This window comes from Clarias gariepinus, chromosome 25 (genome assembly GCF_024256425.1).
Source record: "Clarias gariepinus isolate MV-2021 ecotype Netherlands chromosome 25, CGAR_prim_01v2, whole genome shotgun sequence".
In the NCBI taxonomy this organism is placed as follows: Eukaryota; Metazoa; Chordata; class Actinopteri; order Siluriformes; family Clariidae; genus Clarias; species Clarias gariepinus.
The window spans coordinates 16,709,004-16,724,059 of NC_071124.1; the positions used below are offsets into that span (position 1 = coordinate 16,709,004).

The window sequence follows — 15,056 nt, forward strand, 5'->3', positions numbered from 1 at the left end:
TTGCTGCTATGTTTCTGGTTTTATATATATATATATATAGGAGTCCCTACATTGGATAATTTGATCCAGGCGTTATTGGCACAACTTTTATGCCGGTTGCCCTTCCTCACATTCAAAGGCACAGTACGATACGCAGTGAAATGCTTTTACGACTGCCAGTGACCTTAAAAAATAAAAGCTTACACTTACACATAAATAAATAAGAATAAAAGAAATCCATTAGGAAATAAAATTATTTTGACTCTCTGATCAGCAACCCAAAGCCTCAAACGTCTGAGCCACAATGCCCTCACTCCTGATAACCATCTAAATGTTCTATATTATTAAATAAAACTATGAATGGATAAAAAGTACAAAGTCTTTGCTAATAAAGAAGAGAAAATTTCACACCCCCTTTATCAGTATGCCACATTGTGTTATTCCTCACTTAAGTCGATCCAATTCTCTTGTATGAAGTAAGCATTAAAGTGGCTTACAGTGCTATGCAAAAGCAGACACAGCCAACCCACAGGGCATGATAATCTTTCTATAGGGAGCGTAAGGTGTAAAAAAACTAAACAAAACGATGTTACACATTCTATGCGTCTGTCACCTTTGAATCAGATGGAAGTGTCTTCTTAGATCGCTGGTCTTTTTAAAGGTTGCTTGAGTTTACCCTTCTTATGCACATCCAGAATTTTCTTACTGGGGGGCCTGCTATTTCTATACCAATCATGTCCTCAGAGAGTAATTGGTATTGAGGCGAATATTATTTCTATTTAAAGCAATATTTTGCAATGCTGGTACAAATGATGACACCGTAAGAAACCTTTTCAGGATTTTAAACATCAAATCCTAAAGGTAAAAAAATCCTAGGAAAACAGTACTATGTTTTTTTTTCTTTCAATATACATGAAAGAAGTATGTGATTTTTTTCCCCCTGAACACTGATATATATACTGTACCACTTACTTAGTCATACAGGAATTAGCTAAAAAAAAAAATTTAAAAATCAATTATTACCACAAAATCTTACCAATTGATCTTAGATCATTGTCGAGAAGCGATCTTGGGGATGAGGGCAGATATGACAGGCCAGCAATACGGAGCCATTTGGATGCGGCACAGACAGTCTCCCGCCGTCTCCTCCAGCTGTCTAGAAAATGGCCGCCCTTTGGCCTTAACCCCGGCTCTTGTTTGAAAGCTAGTGCTTTATTGCTGCACTTATGAAGGCTGTAAAATTATAAGCCAATAACCCGTGGTAGTTTTCAACATGGATCAGGACGAGAGCAAAGATGAGAATTCGGTTTTAATGCGTCTGATTTACAAGGCCAAATTACATTCCGCTAAATAGTTCAAATAGCAGACAGCAGGGCTTTTATCATTTTGACAGTAAAAAAAAATAAAATAAAAAAATAAACATTGATTCCAATGTTTGCCTAATGCAGAAGTGGATTTTTGTCACGTCTAGACGGCTGGCTAGTCAAACCAATGCTCTTTATTATAAACAGTTTAAAAAATGCATTAGAAGCAGCTCTGCTAAATACTATCATGGCTGTTCTTGTGTTTATACATCAGTGTGCTATGAAGATATGGTAATCATGTCATTAGCCTATATTCAAAACTAGTTCTTTTCAATGTTTTCTCAGTGCTTTCTGCATTTGCGAGACTGAATTGGAAACAGCCTGGATTGAACGCTGCATGCTGTGAATGCTGCTTGCTTTTTGGCGCAGTGCTGTGAGCTCTGTCTAAATATGCTTCCGCTGATGATTCATAGCCATGCATGCACCCCTATTCTTTATGATCACCCATTTTCAATCAAGACATTTTAGGCTTAACATTTGTTGTTTGTCGTATTTTGTTGTCCAATTCTGGGTATCCTTAAGGCGCATGCAAAAACCGAAGTATGAAAACTGAAATGTAATTATGATTGTGAACGTTTGAATATTCTGCAAACTGTAGCATCCATACCAAGATACGGTTCAGCAAAAAGACTCAAATGCTTGAAAGTCAACCTTAGCATCTGCATTCGCATTCCCACCGGTGTAGATACTTCATGAGCGTCATCTGTAACCGACATTCACTTTTTTTTTTTCTATTTTTTTTTTTCTCTAATCTCCATAAAGCTGGTGACCTGATTGCCTGGCAGAAAAGCCTGAGCTGAATAGCTTAACCTGAAGCTGATATATTTGTGTTCCTCGCTAGTCTTACGGGCTTATATTCTCCCTGAGGCCAAAGCTGCCATTTAAAACATGATCCTGAGTAGTGAATCCCCCGTAAGCCACGAAATCAAATACGTGCTTTGCTCAGAGACCTGGCTCGCCTCTTGCAAACCCTACTCCCAAGAAACAAGAACCTGGGCTCGAACTGCTTTATTAAATTTAATGTTACACCAAATACAGCAGGTAGTGTATTATGGCTCAAAGTGGCACTTCCTGAGTTTTAATCACTTTTTATGAAATATCTTAAGGCAAGATCTTGTCATGTAATTGCACTAGGGCTATTATATTGGAGGGTGGTTGAATTGTTAAATAAGGTTTTATTATTTAATAGATATAATTATAGACATTTTCAGGAATATGGTAATAGACTTTAGAGCTACGTTGATAAGAACACCCGTACTCCTATATATTTATGCAATTATCCAGTCAGCCATTAGTGCGGCAGCAGAGCACAGCATAAGTCATGCAGATACAGGTGAAAAGCTTGAGGTAATATTCCAAAAGTGCTGATTTTCACACACACAAGAGTAGAGTTTTACCGAATGCAGCGAAAAACCAAAAACGTCCCAAGAAGGCAGAAAAGTTTTATTTGATAAAAAGAATCAGAAGGAAACAGCTAAAACAGGGTCAGGCTGACAGGAAATCTACTCAGATAACCACTCTTTGCACATGAAGTTAGCAGGAAAGCGTCTCAGAAGGCACAAAAAGTTTGCACACTTAAGTGGAAAGGCTACAACAGCAGAAGACTACAGTACATCAGGTTTCATTCCTGTCAGCCAAGAACAGAAATCTGAGGCGACAGTGGACACAAGGTCACTCGAATAGGACATGACAGAGTGACATTTTTCCAATTTTCAGTTCGAGGTTACATTTTGCTCCATTTTGATGTTTGATGTGAACATTAACCGAAACTCTTAACCTGTCCCCGTATGATTGTATGTATTGTGCTGCTTCCAGATGATGAACGAGCAGCTCTCCAGGCATTCCTCTTAAAGCGATTGGCGAGAAATCAATTTTAGGTCTAAAATACAGTTCTCAGTTGTATGCCCTAGTTCTTGCTTCCTACTTTCTTTTTTTTATCTATCAGGTTTGGTAGCTCCATAACACTCTCACGAGTCTTTTCATATTTGCTTTCCGTCCCCCCTGTGCCATGAGCACGGATTACGAAATCTTTAATACTCTAGATACTTGATCTGCTCCAAATAAATCTGACAGTTACCTGGTTGCCTCATCAATCCACTAAGTAGTGTTGAATGCCTAGAATGTGTCTTGGCATATTTTCTTCTCTATGGCTGTTCACTCACTTACTCTTTCTCAGACACACACACACCTACAATCTTACACTCCTCTTTCCTGAAAATCTTTTATTTTCTGAATATCTGTCTCCTTTCAATGCATTCCATCTCTCTTCCCCTGTGTGAGGAATTGGCACATAGTGCATTACCATAACTTTTTTTCCCCCTCTTCTGCTTTTGTTCTCTCATCACTTATTTATTTAATCTGTTTATTTATTTATTTACTTATTCAGACTGAGCTAGATCTGCCAGGAAAGAGTAAAGACAGTTTTCCTTTTGAATAGCATTGACAGCAGGAGCTTTGTTGCCTCGTAGTGTGTTTGCATCTCGTGTCTAACACGTGTGGAGCATAGCACAAGGTGTATACATAAGCAGAGTATTAAAGAGTAAGGGTCTCCCCAGTTCATTGATGCTCATACAGTATAAGCTAAGCTTAGTCAACCGGTCATGCCACATCATTCACATGGATTTTTATAATACAGTGTGCACGTCATAGTTTAATCGGCAAACAAAAACGAAAAAAACAATAATATAAATCAGAGATCAGGGGGTCAATATTTTTAGACAGAACATGATACGTTATAAAAGATTATAGCAAGTTGGAGTTTACTAGCAGAATTGTTGTTTCGCGGGAATTTGTGAGAAAAAACCATGTGTATTTTTGTTACTCCTGGACCAAAAGAGGTAGCACAATACAGTTTTTTTTCTTTCTTTTGCATTTATGCAATTTAAATATTTTATCTAGTTGATACCAATAAGGAAACAGCATGAATATTTTCATCTTTGTAAAAGGAAGCCGCAGAACTTCAGTTTCAATGCAGACTGTGTAATTGAAATATTCAGACAGGTTGACATTAAGTGTGATGGTTTTTTTTTGGGATGTTTCTTGATATTTTTGCAATGAAACATATTAAATAATACTACTCAGATCTACTTAGAATATAGATTGTGCTTGTTAATATATAGGCTAGTTGTTAAACGTGCCAAACACACTAACCTACTCAAGTTTCTTTCCTTTCTAAAATTCAAACATTCCCATTATACCAAGCAGCCCATGTTGTCCTTCTCCCACATACAGTTTGTGCAGATCCATATCTGACGAGCTCAATAGATGAGCACAGCCCAAACCAAACTGGCCACGAGATCAATAACAGCTCGTATCGATCCAAGCTATGTCTGATCTTGAAAGGGCCCCATTGGATCGAGGCCGGCCCTGAAGCCGCACAAAAATCCCATTTAAATTTGTCATTGTGCGACGAAGCCGCGGGGAAGCCGAGGGCATTTCAGATCGGCTGCAAAAGCTGATGCCGAACAGGGCTGTTCGGTGAAATTAAAGCTCACTGGAACAGGGCGACTGTTAAAAAGAAATATGCTGCATTATTATTCCCACTCGCTCCTGGCTGAGTTGCTAATGGCAGTGCAGTGTTATTCTAAAATGTCGCCAGGGTGAAAAAAATTGCCAGCAAGAAAGAAACCTCTAGTGTTAACATTTTATGTTTGTGTTTTTTAAGATTTGCATTTAGTTTTCTCTCTTGAAATTTCCCATATGTAACTTACTTAGTGTCTTGTTAAAGTCTAAATTCATGATGCTAACGAATGCCTTGTTACTGCTACCTAAACTGGACCCACTCTGACCTGCATTTTTCAGAATTTAGGTTTGGGGACATTTTATTTGCTTTAAGAATATAAACTCCAGACTTTTTTACATCCCTATATCGTGTCGTCTCATACCATACCTTTTATTTTTTGCAGTAAAACCTTATAGATGTGCCTTTCCTGTCAATTCTAATGTCCAACTCCTCCGTTGTATCTACCTGAACATACTGTAACTGTAAGCCCAACATGTTCCTTTGCCATTATTGTTATCTCTGTCTGTTCTTCTGTTTCGTTTTCTGCCGCAGTTCGCCGAGTTCCGCCTCGTTTCACCATCCTGCCCTCGAGTCACGAGATCATGCCAGGAGGAAGTGTAAATATCACATGTGTAGCAGTGGGTTCCCCCATGCCCTACGTGAAATGGATGCTGAACTCTGAAGACCTTACGCCCGAAGACGAGATGCCGGTCGGCCGGAATGTTCTGGAGCTGAACGGCGTCCGTGAGTCAGCCAACTACACCTGCGTGGCCATGAGCAGCCTGGGGATTATAGAAGCTGTGGCTCAGGTCATCGTTAAATGTAAGCAATATGTTTTCGTAGACTGATTCCTGTTTTTCGTCTGGCAGTTCTGACAAGTCACGACTAGTATTTATAGTTTGATGAAAGTCTGTAAATCGAGAACTTTTCTTTTAATTGGTCAAACTGAGCGATACCATCTGTTATCTTTTGATTTTGATGGCAATGCATATTTTACATTAGATATTTACATGTCTTTATGTCTCGTGTCTTCGTATCTTTTTACCATTTTTTTCTCATTCACCTTCACATTGAAAAAAAAAAATCAAATCTTTTGGTCCTAGCATTACCCAGAGCCCCCGGGACCCCCATTGTGACAGAGACAACTGCCACAAGCATCACCATCACCTGGGACTCTGGAAACCCTGACCCCGTGTCCTATTATATCATCCAGTACCGAGCAAAATCACCCGATAGCAAGTTCGAGACGGTGGACAGCATCACGACAACACGCTACAGTATTGGTGGCCTCTACCCCAACACTGAGTACGAGATCCGTGTCTCTGCGTTTAACACCATTGGTCAAGGCCCGCCCAGCAACAAGGTGGAGGCTAGGACCGGGGAGCAGGCACCTGCCAGCCCGCCTCGGAATGTCCAGGCTCAAATAATCTCACCCAGTGCAGTGACTGTCAGGTGGGAGGAGCCTGAAGAACCCAATGGCCAGATAAAGGGCTATCGAGTTTACTACACCATGGATCCCTCGCAGCCAATGAGCAACTGGAAGATCCATAATGTTCAGGATAGTGTGATCACCACCATCCAGAGCCTGGCTCCATCAGAGACCTATACCATCCGTGTGCTTGCTTTTACTTCTGTAGGAGATGGACCCTTCTCTGACTCGGTGCACGTTAAAGTGCTTCCTGGGGGTAAGTAAAAACTTTACAACTTTAATCTCTGTTTTTTATTTTGAAATAGTAATAAGATGATAACGATATGATATTAACTTATACCACACAGGAGTGTGCCAATGTGTGAATACTTTAGATGGCATCACCTATAGGATTATAAAGGAATAGCAACAAAAGCAAATGCAAATCCCCTCAAATTTAAACATATACAAATTTTAAAATAATCCATAAAAAAAACTGGTGGAACAATCACCTCCAGGGTCCTTGTTTAATTCCCAGTTAGGTTCAATTCCCGCCTCTGTGTGCATGGAGTTTGCAGGTTCTCCCCATGCTCGGTGAGTTTCCTCTGGGTATTCCGGTTTCCTTCCACAGTCCAAAGACATGCAGATTAGGCTAAATCCCAAATTTCTTGTAGTATGTAAGTGCGTGTGCCTTGCGATGGATAAGCACCCTGTCCAGGGTGTACAATACCCTGCCTCAATCTCCTGGGATAGGCTCCAGGCCCCCTGCGACCCTGATTAAGCTGTAGATGTTGAATGAGTGAGTGAGTAAGTAAATTATATATATATATATATATATATATATATATATATATATATATATATATATATGAATTCCCACAAAAAAGAACCACAATGCATAACTGAATCGATCCCCCCCCCCATCTCTATTATTCATAATATAAAAATGCAACCGTGTCCAACAAATTTGCACCAAAATTGGTCAGCACATTATACATTTTTCAATATAAGCATATTCAAGTTTCATGGAAGAGCATTTCTTTTACAGAATGCCACTTTAACACTAACACTCAGTTCCCTACTAATGTAAGCAACAAAGTGACCCAAATAATAAGTTTTGACTTTTTAGATATAAAATGATCAAATTTATTCTAAAATGACTGTCTTAGCTTTGAGGGATTTATTAAATGAGTTCAAGTTGAATGGGAAACAGAAAGGATCCAGTAAATCTTCAAAGAAAATCTCCAAAGAACCCTTGAGTAATTGTTTCCTTATCTTTATTACTAGTGACATAAACTAGATTTGTGGACATACTGTATCAAACCCACTGTGTGGGAATTCTTTTGATGACAGGTATGTGTCTGTGAGTAAAAATAAAATGGAGATGGTCGGAAAGTCAGAGAGACTGGTCTTATCTGATCTGTCATTTTATGCACTTTTAATTAAATTGTTGCTCAAACCTGATATAAGTGTCTTTTAAACTTGACTTTTCAAATGCTTATTAGAGAAATGAAGCTAAGCCAAGCAGAAATTCTCACCTTGGGAAAACCTTTTAGCGTTGTTGCACTTTAAGCCACTTTTTTATGTTCCACTGGAGCTCATCACAAACGGCTTTGTAATTCAATCATTTTTTTATGCCATATTAATTTGCATCATTTATTTATAACCACTGTTTTAGTCCCAGGCCAGCCGGGGAAGTTCCGGGTGGGCAAAGTGAGAGATACGAGCATCGAGCTGATGTGGGATCCGCCTTTCTCCAAAGAGCCCATCAAGAGCTATGAGCTCATTTACAGAGCTGCCAAGCATGGTGCACAGGTGAGGCATCTGATTTTTACAGTTATTACGACTTGGGTATGGGCTCTTTAGAAGTTTCCGAAGCAGCTAGAGGCATGTTACTAAATTGTATCTGATATATTGCATATTTATTTTCAAAATGCCTAGAATAAGAACATAATTGTATTTTTTTGAACACTTTAATAAACAAATATTGAGTACTGTATGAGGTGTGTTTAAGACAGACTGGGCAAAAAAATTATAGAAGACTTCAAGCACAGTACAGCATGAGCATGAGACTCTTAATCAACGTAAAACATTCGGATGGTTTAAACGTTTTAAAGAAGGCCATACATCCGTGAATGATAATCCCAGCCAAGGTGGCTTGGAACCCACTGCAGTCGTTTTTTGTAAACATTCAGCTGATCCTTGAAAATCGATGGATGACTTGTCACCATCCTGTGTAAGAGAACCATCTGTCTGAGCTGTACACACAATCATTCACAAACACCACTAGCACATTACAGGAACTTGTAGAAGTTATTGCCACATCTCCTATAGCTCCAAGCCATTTCCACATGTTTGAGTCATTAAGGGAGTTCCTGGGAGGCCAGCATTTTATATGTGAAGCAGGCAGTCCAATTGTGGCTCTGGTGTTCTGAAAAAACTTTCTATCTTGATGGTATCCAAGCACTAGTGAAACGATGGGATAAGTGCATTAATGTAGCAGGGGACCGTATAGAAAAATAAATGGAGTTTTACTACAGTATGATAATTGTATTTTGTTATTCGCTGCAATTAAAAAGTCCCGGTTTGACCTGAACATAGATTGTAAAATTCTACAACAATAATGTTAAATTTTTAAATCACATCACATTGGTGTCAAATTATTCTGCAATTTATTCTCTATCAGGGAAAGGTGCATAGAAGAGGTCATTCCAAGCTAGGAACTTAAGCAGCAACCACCTTGTGTGATTTTACTGTATATAATAAACACTTTTGAAAATATGGTGGCGCCCTGTGAGAGAAAACTTGTTAAGCTTTTACCACTATTAGTAAAACTTGATTTTAGTTTTAATTATAAAAAGCTGAATGTTTTTCCTTCTTGATTCCCATCTCTGTGTGCATGGAGTTTGCATGTTCTCCCCTGTGCTTGGTGGGGTTCTTCCGGGTACTCCTGTTTCCTCCCACATTCCAAAGACATGCAGGTTAGGCTAATTGGCATTTCCAAATTGCCTGTGAGTATGAATGAGTGTGTGTGTGTGTGTGTGCCCTGCGATGGATTGGCACCCTGTCCAGGGTGTCTCCTGCCTCGTGCCCTAAGCCTCCTGGGATAGGCTCTAGCTCCCCTTGACCCTGAATACAGGATAAAGTGGTATAGAAGATGAGTGAGTGAGAGAGTTAATCAGCATCTAAAGTTGTATCTTCCTCTTCTTTTTCTCAGTTTTATCCTTTTTCATTCATCCCTTTCTAAATCTTTATTAACAAGTCGGTTATTTTGTACTAACAGGAGAAGAAAAGCTTCGAGCCCAAGTCCTCGTATGTTGTTGAGGGTCTGCGAGCAAACACCGAGTACACCTTCTCTCTGGCGGCCATTTCCAGCAAAGGCATTGGCGCCTTCACCAACGAGATCTTCCACCGCACTGCGCAAGCCAGTATGTCCACGTCTCATCAGAACTACTGTATTGTACAGCTCTAATCAACTGGAATGATCCCATCCCTGAACATACTCATTTCTCTTTATGTTCCATTCTGTTCTTTGTGATGTTAAATGGCTGACGTAGGCTAGATCAGTTTCAGTATGACCTCTACTGTAGTTCAGTATAGACGAATTATGCATGTGACCTCCAAAAATGGCTATTCGATGATTTTTGCATATTGTTAAGCTCAAAAAACACTTTAATCATGAAAAAAAAGCACTTTGACAGACGTGAGACATGGGGTGTTGGGTTGACGAGGAATTTCCGGAGTGCGCTGTGGATTTTTCTCATTTATCCCCATTTTGTCGCTCTGCTCAGTCTGCATGAAACTGAAACATGAAGACGCATGCATGCCTCACTATTCCACCAAGCACCTGAGAGAATTAGCCTGGGTCTTCTAGATATTACGTATCTGTCTGTTGCCTATCTATCCAGCCATCATCATCATCCATCATTATTCATTAAGCAGCTTCTCTATTCATATCTGCCACATTTATTTGTCATTTGAATGTTATGTAGCCTTTGTGTCTGCATTTTTCTGGCATTTACCTGCAATACAAAAAGCCACAAACAGACTGGATGGGATTTTTGTTTGTTTACATTTCATTTTCCCCTTATTCCCCTTATTCCCTTACTGTATATTTATTTTCATTTCTATTCTTAATTCCCTCCTTTTTTTTAACCGCTAGCTCTAATACAGCACAACATGGTTTACCAAATGACGTCAAATTATCTTTTTTTTTTTCTTTCTATTTTGATAGTATGAGGTCATGTTTAAAAAAATATAAATATAAACGACCAAGATAATTTACTGAATGTAACAGCATCTGAAGAACCGGTAAAGTGGTAAGTGAGAATCAGTCTGGCCTCTGATGGGACCTGAGACCTCGAGTGAAGAACTGCACTGACATGGCATGACAGTACCACCACTCACGGTAAGCCTCTTTTTTATTTCCCCTGGTGATAGCGTGTCCTTTAGTAGCAGCACTTTATTGTACAATGTCCCACACTTGGACAAACTTGGCATTAAACCAGATTTTTAGTCGGTATTCAGGCTCTAAAGTTACCTTGTCCTGGTACAGCAAAACAGTGACACAGGATGACAACTCTAAAGCGCACAGGGACTACATCAGTGGACCGAAAATACCGAAGTAGGCACAGACTCCGGATGATTTACACAGTCAGTGGAAAAGTGTGACTAAATCGACCGCATCTTCAATTTCAGGTCATGATCACATTAAAATGAAAGCAAGACAAAAGACAAAGTTTCAGATTGAGACTGAAAACCTTGAGTTGGATTAATTTGTGCATTTTCACTAATAATTTAATATGTTTTGTACATGGCAAAAGAAAAGCTAAACATCCAACAGCGGGAACCATAATGTCATATACTGTAGGTGTAATGATGCTGTGACATCAGCACAATGTCAGAATTAGGGTTGATCCTAGATGTTGACTTTATCCTCAAATGTCTTGATTTCTTCATATTTTGTTTCCAAACACCTAGACTTTCTTGTATTTTTTATGTAGTCTTGAGGAATAGTTCTCCAGTTTTTGGTTCTCATTTCCAGTCCAGTCCCTGTACCTGAGCAGCTTTAGAGGAATGTTATTTGTTTGTTAAACCACATAATGACCTATGAATCATTCAAACATAAAATCCCATCTAACTTAGGGAATGAACCAGTGAGAAACAGGTGTAGAGGATGAGAGGTGATCAGGCCGGTGATTATTATACTGGTGGTGCTGAATGCTGAGTGGAACATATGATAGTGGAAATGAGGTTGTTGGTGAGGTTATTACATAAACAACCAAATTTTAAAAGACACTTTGCAACCTGTCACATAAAAAAAAGAAATATTACCATGATGTACGTTATAGCGCTCAAATGACCATACTGTAATGTAGTGCTCCCACACTGTATAAAACTTCATAACATCTGATTCCACGGAACAGGTTTTTTTTTTTCGTCTTTTTGGCTGCTTATGTTTTGATAAATTGCAGTTTGTCTGTTTTATTTATTTATTTTTCACCTTAGAGCAGTTATTTTGTGATGCTTGTTGTTTGACAAAGCAATATATATGTGCATTTACTAGTCTCAGCAGCATGCTCCCTAGTGGCCTATTGGTAAGCACGCAGCAAGCGGAGTTCAAGTCCCACGCAGGCCATCGGCTTAGTTCCAGAAATAAAAAAATAAAAAAACAAGCCTACAATCAGCAGTGTGAGTGTTACATAGATACAGTATATTTCATATGAGAGATCAAAAAGAATGCTAGGATTTGATAGGTTTAAAGTTGTAAAGTATTTGCAACATTGTGTTGGGGTCGCTTGTTCAATGATATGCCTGTGTCATGGCAAAGTTATTGTAATTTAATTTAATCCCATTGGTGTCCCTACTTTTAAACTGTTGCCAATTTTACGTACCCACAACATATTGAAAAGCAAAAAGTCCTGCTGGGATAAAATTTTACAAACTCTTGGTCGAGACCAAGACCATATTGTGAACGCGTAGTGCCAAGTCCAAGCATGAATGCCAGTAAGTCAAGTCTGAACTAAAAGAGAAAAATGTCTTGGGTACAGATTCAATAGGCTTTTATACACTTTAATTTATTTCCAGAACAGTAAAAGGGAAATCATTTTAGCTAGGAACTAAACAAAATGTTAGACCATTCATTGAGCAAATCTCAGTTCAAGTATTAATTGTTGCGGACATTACAGCTGTGTCACAGATGTGAGTTAGAAAGTTGCTTTGGTGCTTTCCAGGTTGGTTGTAATGACAGATGTGCATATACAGCTGTTTAGACCTAAGGAAGCGCTATTTCGTTCATATTCAATGTCTCCAAAACCATGTTCTTAAAAGCTAGACGTCTGGCAGCACAGCAGTCCCACTGCCTGTTATGACTGGCTATCAAAGCCATTATATCAGTTTGATAGGACTAGGACAGAGACACAATCGTTCTGATTGTCCTACGTTACAATAACCTTGAAGAAGAATTCATCTACAAGACGATCCAGGAGAAGGCTGTCAGATCAAGATAAGCGTCCTGTTTCACCCATGCGAATGCATATTCTACCGTTTTACTTGCAGGAATCGTTATCTAGCAAATACATGTGAGCGGATTGAATCCGCACTGCTGATGTTTCGTCCTAGAGTCTCAGAAGTAAAATAAAAACCTGGTAATGATTTAAAACTTGCAGTACGGTATAGAAGACTATTTAAAAATAGACTCCTCAGTACATAATTTTATCTTTCTTTTTTTTTTTTTGCTTGTTCATTTGCCTCGCTTTAAAATGTTGCCCTTGGCTAGAAATGTATGACAATTTTTTTTTCTGACTCTGACTTTTACTGTCTGAGATGAGTCAGTACATATTGAGCGTCTGCAAACATCGCCACGAGCTTCATTGCTGCTAAATCCGAGACTGTAGGATTCTAAAAAGGAAATGGCATTTCTAAAGAATGGAACTCTTGCCTTTCATTTAAGGAAGTCATAATTATGAAGTAGTCCACTGATACCATTCGGAGGCAGATTTCAGAAGATGGTGACCTTTTATAAAATGCTGGTTTAATTTTCGAAGGCACATCCAAATATCCATATCATTATGCCATAAGTCATGTAGTCTCGCAGTCCCCTAACTGATTTTACCTTTTTATAAAGCCTTTTTAAGGGACGATCAAATGTCGAGCTCAGGTCAGCGCTGAAAGCTGACTTCTTTTGATTTTGCCCTCATGGTGGCTGCCCGCAGAGTGTTGACCTGTAACATATACACAATGGGAGCCACACTTAGCCTAATTATCCTGTGTGCGTGCTTTAGATGTTGTTCCAAGACTAACCATTTTGAAAGCAATTATACATTGTCGTTACTTAATTTCGTGTGTCATCACTGATACCCTAAATGTAATTATATTGCCATGTTTTAATTATTGTATTACATGACTGGCCATGCCACATCGCTGTGTACGCGAGATCAGGCAGTTCATAGAAAGAGCATTATCACTTTTATTGATTATTATGACTGCGTGACGCGGATCCCATTATTTCTAATAAGTCCCTCGCTTCTGCTGCTTCACCCATCAGCGCAGCCTTCAGCTGTGGAGCTTTCAGGCAATTACCCTCAATCACAGAGACCAAAGATCCAAATTAACCCTGCTGCCATTCATACTAACGCCATCTATTAGTGTCATTCTATGTGGTGTGGCAGCACATAGTTCACACGTTGAAATGTTAAGATTTCTAGGAGGGGATGAGTAATTGGTGTAAGGCCACAACTGTTTAAAAAAGCAAGTTATACGTATATGTCAGGCTGGATAGTTTACATCACATAGTATGAGTAAAGCATTCTGTGTATATGTTGAATCTGCTGTAGAAGGTAGTCTGTACATTATCGTTCCAAGCAATCTTTGAACTCTGTTTTTTTCATGGCAAAGCTAACTAACTTCTAGCACAGGGCTGAATCCTAAATCCCTCTCTAACCCCTGATCAAGGGGACTACTTACTGCAGTGGGGGAACAAGTACAAGGGGATTGTAAACCCTACATAGCACTTTCCATTGTAATGTTATTTGGGATTCACCTCTGAAACCCTGGATGATAGCTGATACTCTGAAGCAGAATAAGTGGAACTATAAAGTAAATCTTTTGCCCATAACCTCTATTGTTTATTCTCCTTGACGCCTGATAATTACACTAACAGGTTGCTACCTGTTAGTCGCCAGCTCCACAAGTTGCAGTTGGTTCGTTTTGCCATTCTCAGAAGGAGAGCAAAATAACTGATTAAATAAACAACCTAATCATAGTCTGTTGATAATAAATGCCATTTGTGTAATTGTTGTATAAAAGCGATATCACACTTAAAGTTGAGGTTGTAGTGAATATCAGCACAGCTTATACAGTGCCTTGCAAAAGTATTCATACCCCTTGAAATTTTCCCACATTTTATTACATTACATCCACAAACGTAAATGTCTTATTGCCTTTTTACATGATAGACCAACACAAAGTGGCACATACTGTAATTGTGAATTTGAAGAAAAAAGATGAATGTTTTTTACAAGTAAAAATCTAAAAAGTGTGGTGTGCATTTGTATTCATCCCTCTTTACTCTGATACCCCCTAACGAAAATCCAGTGGATCCAACTGCCTTCAGAAGTCAGCTACGTAAGTTAGTAAATAAAGTCCAGCTGTGTGTAAATTAATCTCAGTATAAATACAGCTGTTTTCTGAAGCCCTCAGAGGTTTGTTAAAGAACATTAGTGAACCAAAAGCATCATGAATCCCAAGGAACACACCAGACAGGTCAGAAATGAGGTTGTGGAGAAGTTTAAAGCCGGGTTTC

General features: G+C 39.0%; 1 protein-coding gene across 5 annotated transcripts in view; it reads left to right on the plus strand.

Moving 5' to 3' along the window:
• Nucleotides 1–15,056, plus strand: part of LOC128512848 (receptor-type tyrosine-protein phosphatase S-like) — a 144,587-nt gene that overhangs the window by 82,677 nt on the left and 46,854 nt on the right. For all 5 annotated transcript variants that reach the window (XM_053486304.1, XM_053486306.1, XM_053486307.1 and 2 more), the window contains 4 exons: nt 5,398–5,667; nt 5,949–6,530; nt 7,932–8,068; nt 9,537–9,681. In XM_053486304.1, the coding sequence (XP_053342279.1) occupies nt 5,398–5,667; nt 5,949–6,530; nt 7,932–8,068; nt 9,537–9,681 (1,134 nt within the window). The remainder of the gene's footprint in view (nt 1–5,397; nt 5,668–5,948; nt 6,531–7,931; nt 8,069–9,536; nt 9,682–15,056) is intronic.